At 42.8% G+C, this 21,583-nt stretch overlaps 1 protein-coding gene across 4 annotated transcripts in view; it reads right to left on the reverse strand.

Moving 5' to 3' along the window:
* The window catches only part of IQGAP2 (IQ motif containing GTPase activating protein 2), a 130,803-nt gene extending 112,182 nt beyond the window's left edge, over nt 1-18,621 (reverse strand). For all 4 annotated transcript variants that reach the window (XM_033009105.2, XM_033009104.2, XM_033009103.2 and 1 more), the window contains exon 1: nt 18,535-18,621. In XM_033009105.2, the coding sequence (XP_032864996.1) occupies nt 18,535-18,580 (46 nt within the window). In that variant the 5' untranslated portion in view covers nt 18,581-18,621. The remainder of the gene's footprint in view (nt 1-18,534) is intronic.
* Nucleotides 18,622-21,583: the final 2,962 nt, after the last annotated feature.

Raw genomic sequence — 21,583 nt, forward strand, 5'->3', positions numbered from 1 at the left:
ATCAGTAACTTCTTGATAGTGTTCAGCTCAAAGGAAAAGAATACTGCAATAAAGGAAGTTATAGGGCCTAGTGAGCAGGGCTGGGCTTCACCTGAAGACCTCCAGCTCACTGATAAGGCCAAGCAGGATCCAGGCAGACACAAAATATCTTTCAGCTGAAAAGATCCAAATACCATGGGACAAGGCACATGCACAATACATAGAAGGCATACAGGAAAAAAAGCCATCTAAAAATAACATAATTCAATTCATCAGTTTTGTGGTTTTGACTTGGAATTAAGAGGAGAAATATCAAATATTCCCTCAAAGAGGGACTGTTAAGAGTATGTCTGGACTACTGACAAGAACTAATAAAAATGCCAGTGTATCTAGCCTAAAAGCTGTCAATTTCTGTTGCTACCCTGTTAGCCAACAATCAATAATTACAGAGCATGTGTGTAAAGACACCAAGTTCCCTCATTATAGATATTACTTCATGTAGAAACACTAAGAGTGTATATGAAACACTGCATGGAGAAGTGAGTAGTATTAAAACCTAAATTACCACACCTGATTTTGAACAAATACAAGAACAGACTTATTCTGGCACTCAGTATGATGCGACAATCATCTGAATAAATTCTCCCCATAACTGACTCAATGGAAATAAAGTCACATTTTACTAGCAACTTCCTACATATTCTCATTCCACATTTTTCTCACAAAAATAAGTCTGTTTACCAGGGAGTGTTGATGAAGTGAGAGAATTAATCACCTTTCATCAGCTGACATATTACACTTAGATACAACTTGGCTCCACTCTCATCTTTGAAATATTTGTCCCATGTACCACCATCGTGGCAGAAACAGAAGAACAGACAAGGCAGTAGCTACGACTAGTGGATGTTTGCGTATTGGTTATGGATTCCAAAAACTTCCTGATGTGCCCTGATCCAAGACAGTAACTGCAGTTGTTGGCAAATACTTGGAGCTCTGTCAACTGCTGACCACAGGGCTGCAAGCGCAACCCAAGGCACTCTGTGCATCTACAGTCAACACGGCCCAGGCAGCATTTACCGAGTCTGACTCAGCATCAGCAGACACCATAAAAGTATTTCAATATTCTGGATTTGAGTAAGTTTTTAGAAATAGGGCCACCATTTCTGAAGCTGCAATATAATTACTGAAACTAGTAATCAACCCACGTACACAAGAGCCATTGGAGCCATGACCTTACTAACAGCGTCTGGAAAGACTCAAAACTTCAGGTTCATATAAGATATGCTCAGTTTACACAAGAATTTTAAGAACAAGTACTTGGTGTGTAAATATTGCCCAAGTTCAGTGTTAACCTTCTTATCGCAGCCACGACAAGGATTTTGGAGGTCCCAGGGTCACAGAGATAATCCACATCAATACTGAGTTTACCGGATCTCTCCCATTAATGTTTATACTTGAGATGACATTAAATAAGAGGTGTTTTACAGGTCTAATTTGCAACAGTTTTCAAATGATCCCAGGGATTGTATTTTTAAAAGAAGCTAAACTTGAAACTCCTATAATACGTAGCCAAAGAGCATACAGGGAAAAGTAATGTTTGTTTTAATTTCTGAATGCAAATCTATGCAACACAAGGCATAATTCTAAGTTATTTAGAGATAACAATTCTACAACAGACAGGGTTTTTTATCTTAAACCTAGGCTGGAAAAAAACTCTGCAAAACCTACAGCAGAATTTAAGGCTTCCTAGTTATTCATTTGCACTCAGACATATGACTACCTGTAATAGTTCAAGAACAGCACGTGGCTGCTTCTAGCAAGCAGATCCTTTAATAAGGCATTTTCCACATACATACCAAAAGACTTCTTATACTGAGGAAGGCGAAGAAAGGAACAGAGGCTTTTATTTCCCAGCACCAGTCTCCCTCAGTTTCCTGCCACCAGGTACTTTTTCCCACAGAAAGCAAGATGTGAGCAAGGAGGAGGGAGGCTCTTTTGGCGTCACAACAGGGAAGCTCAATACATATGACATAAGAGAGCATGGAGAGAACAAAATCCTCTTATTGTGACAGAAAAGAATTTGCAAAGTCAGGATCAAAGGAGAAGAGATACATGAGCAAATACTGTTAAATGCTGGAATAAAAGATTTTCATAGTATTTGAATTAAGCATTAGCTAAACCACATTTGGCAGTCCCAGCTGTGTGTTGTCCTGGCCATGCAGGAGACAAGGCAAAGCAGTGCTGTGGTCCACTGGTGAGAAATTCTGAAAATTCTGCATATCTCCCCCTCACACCTTCCCACCTTGTCCACCCAAGCCCATCCCTGCATCCCCAGTATTAGCACACTGAAAAGCATTTAACTGAGCCATGCTATGACAGTTGAAAATACAAAAACAAAAGCTGGGCCCCTCTTGCACAAGAACTCCTGACTGACACTTTACTAGCCATAGCCCAGTGAAAGCTGAGTCTGGTACAACAAGCTCTAGGCAGCAGCCCATTTGTGTCTGCCTGTACCTTGAGGACAAGCTGCCAAAGTGAAGCATTTGCCATCACACTTCAGTGCTGTAGTTTCAAAAAAAGCTAGCTGCATTTTAGATGGTCAAAGTGACTAAAAACCTTAGGTTATATGAGAGCATCTAAGTATTTGGTCCTAGTGTGAAAGAGGTCAATAAATTCAGTGTCATCTTTTTATTCCTAGTAAAACTTGTACTTTCAGGTACCCAGCACCCCAGGAGTGTCTGCCTAGGGCAGTTCAGTTTTGTGGTGACTCCTAGGTTGGCGATTCAGGTGCTCCTACTTCACCAATGCAACACTAGCCAAACCCAGTAACCAGAGCAGACCTGAGCTGGCAACACTGAGCCAGGCTTGCTGCTATCTGAGCTGCCCTCATGGCAGTGGGGCAGGAGCTTACGGCACTGCCAGGCAGCTAGAAAATACATGGACAGGATTACATGTACAGATAGGAGAAAAAACACTGCTCAAAACTACAGAAACAGGAGGAGTTCCTTCCTGAGCCTCCACTCCCAGTATCAACTCACAGGTATATAATGCAACAATTTATTATATACACAGAAGGAAATATGCCAACTTTAACTATGTGAACAGAGATCATTCAATAAGCTATTAAAAAAATGGCTTCACAGAACCAAACACCTATTACAGGTGTTCTGTTATTGAGGTATTTAGTATCTACTGGGCTGTTATGGTGGAAGACATGTATCTTCAGATGAAAACTTTAAGGTCTTATCAAAACAGCTTTCTATAGACTTCCTCTGTCAAAGAGCACAGTCACAAGAAGCTAGTGTATGTCCCACAACAATAAAACCAGATGGCCCGAGTCTTTCTATGACTCTAGTTAATGGAATTCAGTCCATTCCCTAAGCATTTGCTCCAAGAAAGGGCTGTGGACACAGGCAGACACTGCAAGCACTCAAAAATCTACCACAGCTGTGAATTTGCAAGGCAGATTCACTTGAGAGAGTAGACTAATACACTTCATTATATTATGAGGCTATTCTATATGGCATTTTTCAAATCTTTCCGATTGAACTATTCTTCTCCTCCCTTAAAAATAGTTGTATCTCTCCTAATCTAGTTATTAAATAGTCCAAAGGATGCAGGCTTAGATTTTTGTACAGAAACACGTATCTTCTGGCCAGCATGCAGACATTACCCACTCTCAAAAATTATATGTCACACAGGAACTACAGGGTCACTGTTCTGGACCAGATCTCACCGCCAGACACTGCACAAATAACAAAAACAAACACACACCATTAGCATGGGAGTGTTGACAACAGAAATCTAGTAAACAAACATCCTGATTTAAAATTGAAAGTGTTTGCTAAACCACTCTTTCCCTTGAGCTTTCTCATAGAACCTCATTCCTGTGCATTCACTTTCCGGAGTCCTCCTCTGCACCATTTCTCTGAAAAGGGTCTTATTTCAGCCTTACCTATCTGCTACCACATGTCCAACCACATCCATTTGCAGAGACTGAGCACTATTACAATGCATGGCCTTTAGGACTATTATACCAAGGAGACAGTGATGCAACGGCAACCACAGCCCATGCTCCTGCCAAGTGTCAAAACTGTTTGATTTCAGTCTTTCAAGTGTCAATGTTGGCACAAGGCTGCAAGACTCCTTAGACATCTCTCAATATACTTGAATTCCCACAAAGTTTAGAAAAAAGTCTCATTTAACAGACACATGATAGATTTAGCATTCAGCAAGTAGCCACATGTACTGCCAGAATGTTTGACATTCATTTTCCTGCTTATAGGTATACGCATTCTTTACTTTTAAACCTTAAGCTTTCTATAGTACCATGAAGTGAAACTTTAGTAGAAACAATACTTTAAAAGACATTAAGTAGTTCTAACATTATCACATGGTGTAATGACACCAGAGCATGGCCATCTCCTTTCTAGAGGGGTTCTTTAACCTTGTGCAGAAAAATAACAGTTCATTTCATCTTAAATTCAGTATAATTGTTCTGTCTGTTTGGAAGAACAAGGAGATAAGAATAATGGAGTCAAAGGAAGTATATGAAAATCTAACTCCAGTTTCAGTTAGTTTCAAGTGTTGCCATCTACAATTACAAACATGAAATGCAATTTATCAGCCTATTGCCCAACAACTTCCACCTACATTTAACTGCCAGTCTTATTGTCTGTAGCAATACTTCACATAACTCTTTAATAAAATTGCAACTGTTTATCTTTGACCAGCTAGCAAAATGTGCACCTAAGGGCACAGCAGGTTTCCCCAAGATTCAGGTGCTCAAAGAACATCCTTAAAACTCTAACCCATTTCTATGAACTACCCAGCTGATGTTAAAACTCTTTGTTAATAAACCCACAGTTTATGTTCCTGAAAAATTACAAGCTTAAGGAAGTACTCAGACTACTGGATCCTGAAGAGGCAGTGAACACCAATTATTCCTTTCACCAGTTATTTCCTTCCCTTACAGGCCACCCTATCTCCACTTGCCTAGTCCAAAAACCATTAACACAGCCAAGCTTGAAGACAGCTTGAAAAAGGCTACATTGGTAAGTAGTCAGTCTGGTTGGAAGGTTTGCTTAGTTTCCACACACTTACAGCAAGAATGACATTTTTCATGCAGGCTTTAACAAAAAGCTATTTTTTGAAAAGGCTGGTTGGTCAGATCAGCACATCACTGAAGGCACGAAGCTTTCAAAATAATATTGCACATTCCACCAGGAATTTCCAACAGGCTTTCCTTATCCAGAGGTTTATTCATGAGGAAACAAATAGTAAAGTGTTTCTCCATCAGCTTTATACATTCACTGCTTTAAGAAAGAACTTGCGATTTGAATTCCTTGTATTTTACACATTTACCATTTGCTCTGTTCATTTCATTGGAATTACTTTGACCGGTTTGCTTTTTATTAGCAGTATACATTAACAAGCCTCAATAAAAGAGCCAAAATTTTACCAGATGGATCTCATTTCCTTACATTTTACCTACTATGACCTCAGTTCAACTTTACACAAGCAGAATGTAAATGAAATAATAAAAAGGGCAGTTTAATATTGCCAGGCTAGTAAAATACACTACTCACCTATGAAAGTCAGAAAAATTTTAACATCCTCAGCACATGTCAGTATCAACCCTGTAATTGGGTTTAGTCAGAAGAAAAATGTTCTCTGGTCTACCAATGCCATCAAATTTATTTATATTATTAGGAAATTTATATTTAATTTTTCTCTGAAAATAATTGCAGGTATATCAATAAATCAAACGTATAGACACAGCTACATAAAAGGAAGAGTGACTTTGAGAGTAAAATGCTTCAAATACTGCCCCAAAATGGAGAAAAGCTCATCTGAAAGGCATTCATCCCTCCATAAGGAGCTGGCAGCAGAGACCCAAGTTAACAGCAAAAGGAGATGTGCCTGCAGCCTCCTGCTGAACCCCAAAGATAACTTTCATTACTTATAGTCACACTACCACTGCTGCCTGTGGCCATAACCCCACCCATAAATGTTTTGTGAACCAAGTACAGTGAAGAAAACCACTGCAGAAGTGGAGTGGAAGAACAGGAAAGAGGGGCTGGAAACCATTGGGGAGGAAGGGCAGGGCGCAGACTGAATTCACCACAATGGCAGCAGGAAACCCAAATTCAGGTTTGTCCACCCCTCATCTGTTCTCACACCTTGATGTTGACTCATAGCTCTATCGAACTCCTACTGCTGCCAGTTTAGACACTGCTGTGCAAACAGCAGCTAAGATCACCCTAATTAAGTTGTTTTGAGACATCTTAGCCAACATGCAGGACCAGAATAAAGTACAAGGCTTACTGTGGCAAAGGGGGATCCTAGGGACTGAAGAAGTTAAACATGTTTGACAAGAGCTACTGATGCTTCAAAAGGCAAACTAGTTGAAGTCCACAAGGAAGAGCATAACACTAAGGTTTTCAGTCCCTGTCATTATTCTTTGGTAGAAATTAAAAAGACTGATGGCCATTTAAACAATAACCAATTAAGATAATGACCTGCAAATGCTGCACAGGATTTTTGGCTAAATTGGAACCTTGCCCCATTTCTTTTTCAAACTTGAAAGTGTAAAAAAAAGCTCATCTGCCTTACAGTCTGGAGACCAGAACAGTGAATTATAGATACACTTGTAGTAAACCCCTACTATCTGGAGGCTGGTAAGGGAGGGCCAGCTCTTGGCTATGAGAAAGGAAGAAGGCATAAAAAGCAGGGACAAGGGGAATGAAAGACAGAGTAAGGGAAAAGCCCCTTACACCTCCTGAAAAAAGCCCAGTACGACATTCTGTTTGGTAGGGAACGGTTGCCAAATGCATTAAATATTCAGATTACTGGGAGGCTGACATCAAAAAGCCACTTACCAGCAAACTCACAGTACAATAACTAGCTGGAAGAAATGTGGTAAGGTGTAACTTAAAGAACAGATGAGGGTGACAAGTAGGAATGCTGGAGTGAAAGACAAAGAGAACCTGAGGAGAAAGCTGTGTCTGAGTGTCACTGAGTAACTCAGATAAGAGCTACAATAGTCTCAGGGTCTGAACCATAACACTCAGGAGGACTGAAACACCTGTCTAGGAAAAGCCATAAGCAAGACCATCACTTAAGCACTGAGTAAAAATTTGAAATCACCATGAGAAAGACTGCAGTGTAGAAACCCTCAGGCCTGACATGTGGTCTTAATTCTTCCTTTGACGATTCATCTCCTGCTCCTTCCCCAGCCAGTCTGTTGCAGAGCCCTTCTACCAAGGTCTGAACAAATAATCTGCTTCACTCTCTCCATACTCAGGGGGGAGCTCCAGAAAACACCTGAAATTTTGCAATACATTTTTCCTTCGAGATACAAATACAAGGACGTGAATAAAAGAAAAGTATGCATGCCATGAGGTTTGCAACCTTAAACTTGGAGAACACATTTTCCTCTGATTGATTTGCTTTTCATTCCTAAATAATTATTACAGTCACAATAGCTTTGAAGTTTGTGATGTAAATTCTTTGATTTACAGGCACAATGGCTTTTTTTAGTCTTAGTGTGGAAGAAAAAACTTAAGTATTACAGATAACACATCTGAAAATTTAGTTTATATCTACAGACCCATAGAATAAATTTGAACAATTTTAGTACAAAAAAATGTCTTAAAATTCAAAAGAACATCAAGAAATGCTGTGTGATGCAGAACAACATATGGGTATAATAAGTTTAGGTGATGAGCAGGACCTCTGGGCACCCAGAGACAGAAGTTGAAATGAGCCATGGTGGTTCCTACCCTCCCTCCAACATTTCTGGCTCCCCTGTAAGGCAGCTGAACTGCTTATGAAACAACTCCCCAAACCACTGTGCACTCAGCAGCTGTTTCTACAGCTAAGACGGCCCAGCACAAGCAGGAACCACATCAGGTGCAGCATCAGGCTCACAAGCTAGGATCTCACCCCAAAACCTCTTGGTCTTGATGACTGTGCTGGTCCACACAGGTGCAGAAAACCACAGAGGATGGAGATGCACCTTCTTTGTTCCTGTTTTATGGGTGAGATGATACACTCTTGCAGGAAGAAGGCAAACTTGGTGTATCCATGCAGGTCACCAGTTCCAAGACAGTCCCATGTCAGCAATGACCTCAGTAGTCACGTGAAGCCTACTTGGCTCCCTCCACTCCACAGTAGGCAAGCAAGTGCTTGCAGAGTAACTGGAGCTGGCACTGCCGGCTTTAGGATAACCAGATAACCTCCTCTCAGCCCCCCCTGCTATGTCACTTTGGGAGCACACCGCACAGTCAGGTGGACATTGCTTGCAGGGCAATTGTCCACACTGCTTCTGGACAACTCTTGCCCTTATTTCTCATTTACATACACACCCAGTAATAAGAATTAATTTTTCCTTCATCATCAGGAGTTAGAACCATAGGAGACAACAAAAGGACAAAAGATTTAAGTCTGTAATCACCTTTGAACAAGGTTTGAAAAGAGCAGACAAAACCCCGCCCTTTCACTCAGTACATCCAGTACCTAAATATTGAGGCTAAAAACTGCTCTGAGTGACAGTGACACATCTACCATTGTGCATATCACTGCAAAATCATCCGATAAGAAATGAGCCAGATGTTCCTCCTAACTTATCAATACACTGAGTACTTCCATTTCCAGAACAAGTCACTGACAGCTGCACTCACAAGATAAGTTTTCACCCAAATCATACACTCACAAGTATTCTAACAGTATTAGTTCTCCTAATTTCATATTTCCTCTAAACTGACACAAAACTCTGCCAATCTCATATTGGATAACTTAATTCTTCAAGTTACTTGTGTGTGTCTATTCCATAGCCCACTCCAAAAAGTAGTTTGGATTAATGCAGCAAGTACTGATCACAGGACAGCCTTCTTGCCACCTTGAACGCATTTCCAATAATGAAAGAACTGCAGTGATCACACTAAATATCAGTCATGAATAAAATACCAGAGGCATATCAGAAACATTGTACAGAGTCCTCAAAACAAGCATTCTGCTTGAAATACCAATACCAAGACCATTAAAATAAAGGAAGCATAACTAGCTTTCACTGTTATGGCAACCATAGTACAAGCAACTTGCATAAACTTAGCATCAAGATAAGCTATGTGTTTGCAAGTTTTGAAGTCTCTACCCAACAAGGAAATTCACATGCTTAAGGGATGAGCACTGGCTTATAATTTTTTGTGTAGTGGCAGTATGTTTCATTTGTTGAAGCACTGCTTCAAAAATCAAGACTTTTGTTAGGACTTGCCATGGTTCTTCCTTCAAGCTTTGCCTTGGTTTCCAGATTGCACTTTACATTCAGCCTCCTTATAATAAAGGATTTACAACTGCTGCAGGAAGAAATTCAGTCTGAAAAAATAGCTATTCCATCAGCAGTATTTTGCCCAGGTGAGTTTGCCATTCCTATTCTTTATGGTAACTACTTCTGTAGAGACCAAGTGTCACAGCAAGCCTTGTTTAGCAGCAGTATTTCTGCTTCTCCTGGCCTACACACTAAAGGCTATCAAGAGTGAGTATAAGTAAAATATTTCAATCTAATTGGTAACAGTTTTCACACAAATGGTCCACTTCCAAGAAAATATATACTTTATAACTTCAGGAAATTATATTGAAATAAGGTGATCAGATGAAAATTTGCATCTTAAATGTGCCCAAGAAGCTAGTGGAGACCAATTCTGCTACTGCTTTAGGAGCCTAAAAGTCTCAGCTGCTCACTTCTTCATCCTTTTGGGGAGCCCAGATAGGCCTATCAATGGGCAGCACCTGCAGCCTGCACAGAAGCAGCCTACCAGCCAGAACCCTCCTGCCATAGTTTTAGAGAAAAGGATACAGATGAGTGTTACAAAAATCCACCTCTACTTTTATCAGAAGTCTCTGTAAACATTTATGGAGCTACTTTATTTTGTTTAAGTGTGGCAAAAAAAAGGGGAAACTGCTGAGTGCTATTGCCATGGTTCAGTGTTATAGGAAATACCAGCCCTTGTTTTGCCTGTTACTACCCACAGTACTAAGAAATTTGATTCATTTTGTTCTAAAATAACTCACATCAGTGAAATTGTCAGCAAAACCATGTGAACTTACTTCTCGTGATCTGTACGAAGATAGTCAGAGCACAAGCAAGGAGTTTACTTTACATGTGATAAAAGCTGTGTATTTTCAGAAGCATCCTAACCCATTTGTTAAACATTATTACCATAGTCAGAGGTGATATAAATTCAAAGCAGCAGGCAGTCACATCCAATCCTTGCAGGTAAGCTGTCTACCCACCTTCAGTAATCAGCTGCCACGCAACTTGAAATGCCAAACCAAGGCTGGCTCATCTCCCAGCCTCCACTAAATCACAGTGAAGAGATCTGTGCTCTGCTGTGATCTGAAAAGCAGTGTTCAAAACAACTTCTGAGCTCAGATGTAGTGAAATCATGTTTACAGTGTGCCTGGTTTTGTAAAAACAGCTGATCATTTTTCCTTGGTAAAAATTCTGTCCCATATTCATCTAAACATAATCCCTGGTCTCCCCAGGACTCCTTTGTGTTCTTTTTCAGTTACACTACCACATATCCATGCTGATATTTCAATACATAATTTATTCTGCTGTGCTGTATTGAGAACATATGGAATTTAAGACTTGTTTACCACTGAACAGGGGCCAGCCAGCTATTGATTGGGTAAATCAGTTGGGCTCAGAAAACTAGAAATCCCAGAAATAAGCTGCACATACAACAAGTCACATCTCATCCCTCGCGTCTCGAGGCCCTGCAAGTCAAGAGTAATTTTACTAGTGGAAGAGTGTTGGAAAAGCATTTTGAATCATACTTTATGTAGAAAAAACATTTATTTTTATTTCTTGAAGTAGTCTAGTTTTTAAACAGCTTCTTGCTATTTCCTTACCACTGCAACATTGCCTGGCAGACACTGCCATGCCTTTACTGACACTTACAGATTTATGAAACTACAGCACTACAGACAAAATTCCCTCAAAAACATTTCTGTAACTGAAAACTCCCTGGGCAGCAGGAGAGCTGAGATCAGCCCCAGCCCTTGGCAGGCAGGGCACCAGGGTAGCAGCGGCACCACAGCAGAGTCACCCAAGTGGAGACCACGGCGATTCGTGCTGCTCCTTCCTGTGTCCCCCAGTCCACAGTTGTGGGCTGCCTGCACTTTGTGCTGCCCCGCTGCACACATACTTTCCAGATCTCTATTTGCAGCAGTAACACAACTTAAATCAACTCAACCTGCTGCTCCCCCACTGCTTGTGCTCATCCCTGCTCCAGCTACTACCTCATGTTGGCAGACCTGCTTGTGGGTTCATGCTGTGAGCCAGACTGAGGACTTCAATCTAGCCCAAAGTAATCTCGTAGAAGGAGCTGAGGTTGCTTCTTCCACCAACGAAGCTGACTGCAAGCACACATGAAACCACAGCTTCAGGGTGCAGTTCCAGAGCAATTTGAACACATTTACATTCTGGCTGTCACAGTCCCACCTGGCCAGAAAGTTCCCCTCTGCCTTGGGCTGTCAGGCACAACTGAGATCTGCAGCCAGCCCCTGCAGAGGCCTGAAGTGGCTGCAAATCCAGCAGTGCAAATCAGCTCTGCAGAGAGATTAGCTTCCTGACAGATTAGGTCTCCTTGCCATCGTATGATCATTGACAAGAGGTGAAGACCACAGCAGCCTGACAGGAGCTGAAGGCACCTCAGCAATTTCAGGCCCTTGAAACCTCACCAGTTGTGACAGTCTGCAGCAAGTCAGGAGATGGGATCACAATGTCATTAACACCAGTTAAAAACAGCTACTTCTCTCATGAAAGATGACCCTAGATACAGGATCATGTTTTTGGCAAAGCAAACCTGTGTCCTTGTTTAGTTTTCAACTTTTTACCTTGTTTCTAATCACTTCAGCTAGACTATTAGACATAGATATCCCCTGTACTTATCTATGATTCTCCCACACACCTTTGAAACATCTCTTTAAAAACACAAGTAAAATATTTACTGGAGATAGTTTGACATTACAGCCCTGTGAAAGAGTGGCTGCCTTAATGAAGCACATTGCTGGACAGAGTTTGGGCATTTCCCATTTCAGCTGCCCCTGGATTAATCTGTTCTGTGCTCCTAGAAACTGTGAGGCTCTGATCATGCAAATATCACCAGTGTACTGAGCAGCTTTACAAATCAAGCACAAATGCAGGAGGTTACTCAATTTTCAGGAGGAGCAGCCAGTAGAGGATGGATGACTACGTATTTCCCTTCAGACTTTGGAGTCTGGTAAGAATCAGTTTAAATACCTTGCTAGATGCCACAAGAACTTTTATTGCGCTTTGAAAGAAGTGGGTCAGAGTCCACAGGGGAGGACTGGCAGAGACCACGTCCTTCATCACCCACTTCAGCTAAAGCCACAGACTGCTTAGCCTGGTACACCCAAGCCAAGAGAAGCATCTGGGATGAGGACAGTAGTTTCTGCCAGCTTTGGAGCCTGGCTGGCAGGCAGGGCAGACACCACATCTTGACGCCACAGGTCCTTGGGGGCTGGCAGTGGTTTGCCAGCAGCTGTGAGTCAGAGCTCTAAGGTGCTCCTTGAATCTGATTTATGAGGAATTTATACCTAGCCAACCTCTTAATTTGGACAATAAGTGATAACAAAAAACTGACATAATTCCTCCAGGTAAGTGTTTCTTGCTAATGTATATTCATTTGAACAAAACAGCAATTTAACACTGAAATTGGCCACCAGCACAGGTTCTTAATGGCTGTTTATTTGCTTACACATTTCAAAAGGTATTTAGGAACCATGCAGAGTTTGTATGAATACCATCTGATTCAGTATCTCCCTTGACGTGTAGCAGGGAAGTTGATCTCCAAACCAAAGCACCCCTTTTCTTCACTCCAAAGACCTCCATGAGAGGACCATGGCCCCATATCCTCCTTCTCCTGCCACATGGCCCACCCTGACATCCTACCAAGGCTCCTGACCACCACAGAGGACCCTGCAGGCACTGTATGTGCCACCAGCACATCACCACCATGGAGCAGGGTACCCTTGTCTGGTGACACAGCAGCTGGCAAAACACAAGCGGGAACAGTGCCAGGTCAAGGTGTTGATCACCAGCACAAATCTGCCCCTGCGCCAGATGCTCAGCAGCCCCCTTCCTTCCCCCAGCCGCCCCAGTTGTGAAGATAAGGGAGTACGCAACCTGCAGACAACCCTCTCCAAAGCACAGCTGGCACCAGTCTGAAGAGGACATAGCTGTTTTCTGAAGGTGACCACAAGCACTGAGGTCCAGGAAGTGCTGACCCCTGGATGAGCTGTGCCAGCTCATCTCAATACGGATCAGCAGATGAGGTGCCCATGGCAGGCGCTCCTCCCTGCTTGCCTTCTCTCCAAGGTGGGGGGACCCGGCCCCTGCCCTCCCTGCCTGTGCTCCTCAGGCCAGGGTGGGCACTGCTTCTCCCCTGTCCAGCACCTGTGCTTTCATTCCACAACATGTGGTAGTTCAAGGATACCCGTTCCAAAAAAACAGTGAAACAGCCTGAACAAGTGAAGAAACACAGCAGGTTAATCATTTCCTGCAAGGAGCGGAGCACAGGAGAGCACATTTGCTTATCATCCCACTGAAATATGACCCACTGGTCCTGCCTATCACTGCCAGATATTTTTTTTTTTTCCACCTCACATGTAATATTATTCCTAGTAAATCATAGTTAGCTTGACCCAACAACAGTATCAAGCAAATCTTGCTCTAGAACAACCAGGTAACAGAAACAGCACTTAACAGAAGAGACTATCTGCAAATCTGCATACTTCCTATTCCCTGCCTCAAGTATTGGACTTGATCTAGCACACTCGCATATGCTATAAATCCTGTTTCCAGCACAATATTAAAATGTCTTGTTTCAACAGTGTTCAAGTAGCTTTAAGCATGCTGTAACATAGCTCTCTCCTTTCTTTACCAAGAGACATCAGGGGAGATGAGTCTGCTTTGTACAAAAAACACACAGAGAACCACTCCTACCAAATGAATTATGTGTACTTGGTTAAACAAAGCAGTTAAACTTTTCAAGTTCTCATTCAGCAGTTTAATTATTAGCAACCTACAAAAGAGTAGAAGAGATAAACAGTGTATTTGGTTGCCAAATTACGCCCATCAATAAAAAAAGAAGAAAAAAAAGTGTTCATAAGCCACAAGTACTACAAGAACGTATACACCCAAAAGAATATATATGCATAGGATACAGTTAAGCTTTTTTTTTTTTTTTAAATAGGTTTAAAAAACCCATCTGTTTTCACTTAGAAGAATCATATGGAACTTTTACTAAAATATTTTTCCTCTCTTAAATTGAAAAACAGCCATTTGTTTCCCCATGCTTAATAGACATGCAGACAAATTTATAGTTTCTGAAGTTAAATACTTTTCAAAAAGCCACCAGTTTGAAAGCTTTCACATCCTGCGGAAGAAAGAAGATAGGTGAAGTTTCATAAAGAGGCGTAGGCTATGTTTCGTATTAGGTTTGCTCTGCCTGTCTCCACAAGCAGGGCAGTTCTCCCTCACAAAGCTTTGTGCTGTTTTATTTGTCTCATCTAACTCCTAGTGCCAAACAGAAGCAGTCCTGGGAGCCAGTGCCATAAGTACAAACAACGCCCTCATCGCTGGTTACCAAAGTCAAGTTTCCCCCGTGTTTACCTATCTATGCACAGTGAAGCTGGCTTTCCAGCTTCAGCAGGAGAGGTGAAGACCTCTTTAGTTGCTTTTCTCCATTAGATGTGTTTGATGACACTGAAACATCCAGTTTCTCTCCTACTCAGTATACAGGGACCTGGGACATATGTTAATTCAGCTTCTCTGAGTGTGGAAATGCCTGAAATCCTCTGCAAATCCAGACGCTCATGGCCTCACTTACTGTAGTTTTATTACATTCCTGGAGGTGCAGTGAAGCTATTCAGACATTTCTTTAAAACTTAAGTATTTGTTTCTGATAACAGGTTTCAGGGAGAACTAGCTATACAGGACTTGACTGTGTTAGAAAAAAAGACATTCTCAAAGATACACTTCTGCCTACATTACTTTCTTCCTGTGTTCAAAGCTTCATATTTAATCAGTGAGACACATCCAAGGCTTATACCGTTTCTCTTCATAATCAGCAGCACCAAGCATGTTTGTTGTAAAAATGGCTCATGTAGCAAGTTGTAATGCAAGTCCCAATTCTCTGCAGTTCTGTGAACCACTGCATCCGATTGTGCTGGAATTGAGAAATAAACCAGGCAACAGCTGTAACCAGACTGGAAACTAGCTATGTAAATTCAGTTGTAGTGTGCCTGTTAACATGGTTTCTGCTGTATAAGCAGCTTCCTTGTACTTATATGATCTCACTTGAGATGGTGCTGGACACGAGTATTTGAAAGACTCAATGGAGCACCAACAGAAATCTCTTCCTCATCTTTTTTAAGCTATCAACAGCATGCAGAGTTGGAGGCACATTTCAATAAGTGGTCCAGAAAGCCACAAGCCTTTGGCCCTAACAGGCTTAAAGAAGGCTCAAAGGCTTTGTTCTGAGACCTTGTTTCTCCCATGAACCATGTTCATCCTCAACTAGTACACACCCAGAAAGGGTTCCTCTTGTTTGGTTTCATTCAGCTATTTCCTGACTTTAAAGATGAAAATGATCAGCTTTAAGAATTTTTTCTAGATGCATATCTTTAAGTTACTACATCAGCAAAAAAACTAGCTTTGCATTACAAGTTAAGTTAGGGACATGTCTTCCCAGCTACTCACTTTGTGCTACCAGGTTGTATGTCCAGGGACACATTTTTCCCCAGTGGTATCCATCAGACTACAAAATGTTGCCAAGGTTTGCATATGTCTTCCTCTCTGGTTATCAAAATGAAAAGCTACTGATAACCATGCACTGCTTTATATATTTCCTAGCAGAGAATAATCATAGTAAAATGCTAACCTTCCTCAGAGCAACACACAAACTCTGCCAGGAACCAGAAGCCAAAGTCAAAAGTCCAGGTTAAGTTAAACGTTTAAAACAGTACTAGGTCACCGAAGCAAGTAGTCTTAGCAATTTGATAGCCTAACTTGGACAATTTATTAACTCTTCTAGGAAATGAAGCGGAGAGGTGGCGTTCAACAGAGAACTGTTTGCCAGTGATCCAAAGTGCAATTTTAGTTATATGGAGAACCTACAACGGGCTTCATAAAAGATTAAGACAATGTTAGTGTAAGTTTTCTAGTTAGGGAGCCTTCTCTTTTTTGGCTTTTTAAGATGCTGCTTCTCTCCTCATCCCAAAATGGCAGGCAAATACATCGTAGATAAAGCATATCTGGTGTTCTAGACACAAGCTAAAAGACCAAACACTCACCCACTATAGACATGGTTATGGATTTTTTTTGTTTGTTTATTTGGTTGATTGGTTTGTTTTTTGTTGTAGAGAAATCCATACACAAAATAAAACCAAGTACTTTGGTGTAATTTTTTTTTTTTTTTTTTAATATAGGTATCAGCCTGGCATATTTGAGGAGCCTTCACCCAGTCCCTTGAAAGGAATGTTATCTGCAAGGTTCCCAAAGCAAAAAAAAATCCTTTTTTTAAAAAAAAAAAAGAAGAGGATGTAGTATGGAAGCTCAGTCACAACCTGTCATTCAGGGAAGGACAGAATAGCCACTGGAGCCTGAGCAAGCAGGCAGCATCATTCAGAGGGGAGGTGGCATCAGAAAAGCCAAGAAAGGTGTTCTCATCCACTCCTGTCCCTGGGAATGAAGGCCAAACATCAGAAGAGTGGCTACAACTCAAAACATCAACTTCTCTCTAGTCACCATAACAAAAACTTCTGAACTATCGTATCAAAGCACAAATATGAAGAGGACAGACCATATCTTCAAAAGTATATCTTCAAAACTATATTCAGCATCCTTAACATGGTCATTCTTTTCCCACAATAAATAAGGCCTGAGGTTCTTAACACACTCTGAGTAGCTCTGGCAATAAGGTAAATCATCCTCAACACCTAGGTAGGAACCAACACAGAAAGGACAAGCCCTTTAAGTCAAAGCCTCATCTTTGACCTTATTGGACTTTATGGCAGACTAGCAAGTGCCACATGTCTGGACTCATGTGTTTTGACACCAGCCAGATTAGATCTGCATATGAAAGCCTCTGATGCTAGAGGCCTGATGGGACACCACCTACATTTGACGAGTTCCTGCATGTCAGGCAAGTGGACAAAACAGCAACCTGTGGTGGGAGCACCATGTGGCACACTGTCTGGACACTGCCCTACTATGTGGGCAACGGCACAGCAAGCTGAGATGACAGAGAGATTCGCTTCACAAGCAAAATATTCACCTTTACTAACATGCTTGCATGGACACTCTGCCTATGTCTCTAGTAACCACTCCAAAAAAGTGTTATCAGCACTGACAACTGTGAACACACCTTCAAAAGTCTCTCATCCACCTACTAGGGAGTGCAAATGAAAAATTAGACCGACAGGCGGATTCCATGAACTGCCCCAATGGGCAGTCATCAACTGAGGAAAATGCTCAGGAGGGCACAGCATCCTCCAACCTGAAGGTCTTGCTGCCAAGCACCACCTTTCGTATCCACCCCGGGTGGAAGTGAGGTGACCCCTAACATTGTCAAAGGTGTTCTGTGTTTCTTTCAAAAAAAAAGAGGTTTCAGAATCGATTTTAAATAAAGCTGCTATACTAAGACCTGGGAAGCTGCTCATCAGACCACAGGACGCCAGGGTTGTAACCTTTGGGAATAATTTGCACGTTCACATTTTGCAATGCCTGAAATATCAGAGGCATTTCTTACAGGGATGGAAAAGCCAAGGGCTTGCACTGCTCTGCCCGCAGGAGCCAGGAGAAAGCACAGCCCAGTGCAGGATCCCGGCACGGCACAGCAGTGCTGAGAAAGCCGCGCAGCTGGGGGAGGGAAGGTGCTTCAGGGGCTTTCTTAAATACGGGTTTGGAAAGTAAATACACCTCCTCTGAAAATCAGAGATGCTTGGTTCTCGCACTACTTCTCGCTTCGCCCCAGCGATCACTTAAAGTTACAAAGTTCTAAAACAAAGTTATGAAAATAGAAAGCCAGGTGCTAATTTTGTAATCCGAAATTCCGGAGTCATAATCCAAAGGTTACAAAGTTACCACCCGAAGCTATAGCCACAACTCAAGTTATAAAATTCCAACCCAAAGCGTTACCTCTAACACCGCGTTACAACGTTAAAACCCAAAGCTCCAGCTCTAAACCTAAACTTCCCAAGCTGCAACGCGGAATTACGGCTAGAATCCGTTCAGAAAGTTTCAAGAACAAAACCCAGCCTCGTGAAAACCTGTTCAAAACCCGGCCGGAGCTCGCTGCGAGCTAATTTAACACAAGACAGAGCGCTGCAACAGAGTCCGCTGGGCGGGTTTGACTTTCCCTCAAACCCCGCTTGCAAGTTTAAACGGAGAAAGCCGGCGAGGGAAGGGGAACCAAAAAAATCCGCCCGAGGCGCGCCCCGCTCCCCCCCGACCCCACTCACAGCCGTAGCGGGGCCGCTGCAGGGGCGCCAGCTCCTCATGGTGCATCCTGCCGCCGCCGGGAGGGACGGCGCCGGCTGCCGCCCGCCCTTCTTATGTGCGGCCTGGGCCCCGCTGATTTGCTGCCGCCCGCCGCCGCCACCGCCCCGCGCGGGGACGGGGCCACCCGGGGCGGCTCCGCGCGGGGGCCGCGGGGCGCGCGCGTGTGGCGGGCGAGGCGCGGGCGCGGGGCTGGGGGGCGGTGGAAAGGAAGGGAGAAAAAAGACAGGGAAAAGGAATCGGAAACAAACAAGCAAAAAAAAAAAAAAAAAAGAAAAAGAACACCCCCAGATCAAATAGCGGGGGGGGGGGGGTGTGTGTGTGGGGAAATCCCCAACCCAAAAAGCAAAGAAAAGTAAAATCAAAGAGCAAAAAGAAAAAAAAAAAAAAAAAGGGGGGGGAAAAGGCAATTCCCCCCCCCCCCAAACCAAAATGATCCAAAGCCAAAAAGCAAAGAGAAGGAAAAGAAAACAAACAAATAAATAAACAAACAAACAAAAACACCCAAAACCTCATTAAAAAAAAAAAAAAAAAAAGAAAGAAAAAGGGCAATTTAAAAAGAAAAACGAAGCTAAAACAATTTAAAAACCCCAGTCCCACAATGTGAAAAGCCAGAAGGCTCTCCTCTGCTATTTTGACAGAATGGGTGGTGAAGAGGGGTGAGAAACCAAGCCCAGGACCCTCTCCTGCAATTTTACCCTTTTGAAAAACTCTCATCCTCCACAAGCAGTGTTTTTGCCTGGCCAGAAAACCATTGTTGCAATCCACAGGGCACCTCTGGAGTGGGGTGTGCCTACATGGGCCTGCACCATGTTGGTGCCCCTTTCTGAGGGGTTTTGAGAGGGAGTAGGCATGTGCCTGCCTTCATGGCTTCCCTTCAGGGTGCTCCTGGTATCCCCAGAGAGGGCTTGATTTCAGACAGCAGAGCAACAAATCCATGGTCAAGGGACCATTTTTTCGTGGCCACAGGCTACCAGGTGACATTTGAAATACACCTGGAGATGGGCAGGGGTTTCTCAAATGGAGTTTTATTATAGGGCAGAACTGTATCTTCCCAACAATGTCCAAACCCCAGTCATGAAATTTGTTGGGAGACGGAGCAGGAAACAGTGTCTGTGCACAGCCACAACCTGCCTCACAGAGCCCGTGGGACACGATGCACCTGAGCATGCCTGTGGTTTCATGCATAGCCAGGTGCCAGCTGACTCTTGATGGGCGTTTGCAGATTGCCTGGAAGATTTCAATCATTTCTGTTTCGAAATAAACCAGTGCTGGACCTATAGAGTCTCCTCTGTGTTTTTCCTCAGGTTTGAGGATGTCTGTAGGTTGTTTGCAAGGCCTTTGTTTTGCTCATTCCCTGTTCCTGGCTGTGCTGGGTATGGCTCACAGGTTGAAAATATGCTGTGGGGGAGAAAAACGCTCCTGGTAGTAATTAAAACATGGATTATTCAGGAGGAAAGGACTGAAAGGTTATGGGAGAAAAATGACACCCAGCAGGAAACACTGTTACTTTTCTTGTGGTTATTTTGATTTTCTTCGTTTCTTTTTCCTTCATCCTTAGAGCCTAGGGATGATGGTTTACTGTAGAAGTGTGTGATGCAGGCGCTGGTAGAACCACAGTCCTCACTTGGCTTTCTGAATGCTTTCTAGAATTTTAGACAATCACCCACTTACTGGCTTCTCCTCTTATAAAAGAAAGAAAGTGGGTGACCAAACCCAACATGGAAATGAAGAAATTGGCTTCCACAGTTTAAAGTGCATTCGAGTTGGTTGAAAATATATTTGCTTTCAATGACCATTTTCACTGCCTTTTATACTATTATACTTAGCCTAAGTCAATAAAATGTTGAAGACCACTTTCTCTCTCCATTTCTTTTATTCTTTAGTTAAAATCAGACACTTCAAAGTTTTCTTTAAAATATTTTCTCTGACTAAAGTCAAGTGGCCTTGTCCCCCTGAAGTTTATTTTTGACTGAGCTGCATCACATTTTAAATTACAATGTTTCTCTTCTGAAAAGATCCCAGCCTGGTCTGCAGGGTGCATAGATGTGATGTGACACAGTGGCAGAGGGGTCTTTCTCCTGGAGGAACCATGTGGCAAAGCCCTTGAAGGTCTCTGTGAGACGGTGCCAGTCTCTGGTGTGTCTCGTTGCTCACTCACTTGCTGTGGCTGAAAAGACAAGGGTGTGTGCAGCCATGATGTCACATGCGTGTACACTGACATTGCTGCCGAGAAAATGTTCACCCTTGTCTCTCAGCCTCTGTACCTGCAACATATCCTCTCCATTCTCTGTCCCATGGCTCCCCTTGCTAGCCCATGGGCTAGCACCAGCATTTTTGTCACTGCGTGGGAACTAAGCTAATTGACCCAGATGAAAAACTAATGTTTTTCTTTTGGTGGGATTATTTCTTAGGCCAGCAGGTCCTCCATCACTATCACCCAGTCACCTCTTGAATGCGAGCGCAGAGTGGGAGGCAGCCTGTGGGGGGAAATGAAAGGCCCGGGCAGGGAAAAGTAAAAACATTTTTTTGGCAGCATTAACCTCTAAAATGCTTGTAGAACAACAGGCACAACAGGAACCAAATGGTCTGAGCAGGAGATGAGACAGGTAAAAGAGTATTGGAGTAACAAGCAGCATCCATGTAGGTCTGTTCACGACCTGTTCCATTAAATTTGTTAATCCCTGGTTTTCCAACTTGAAAGGCAAACTCCATCAGCTGTTCATGGCATGAAGATTTAAACAGACCCCTCTGCCAGGAACTGGGCAGAGGGGTTGTAGCTTGCCCCTCAAAGCTGTCAGGTGCTTCATGTCCAGTGGGGACCAGCCCCTCTGCACCTCCCTCCTCTCCTTCCTCCTTCTTCTCCTCCCAAAACACCATTGCAGCTGCACTCAGCGCCTGCTCGGCTGGCCAGAAAGTCTCTCTGCAAGAAAGGCAGCAGACTATGTTCTCCCGCTGTCTTATGGGAATCTGATTGCAGTAAATGGTGTAAAATCAACCACAGACTTTTAG

Source organism: Tyto alba, unplaced genomic scaffold (genome assembly GCF_018691265.1).
Source record: "Tyto alba isolate M040663 unplaced genomic scaffold, T.alba_DEE_v4.0 Super-Scaffold_42, whole genome shotgun sequence".
NCBI lineage: Eukaryota > Metazoa > Chordata > Aves > Strigiformes > Tytonidae > Tyto > Tyto alba.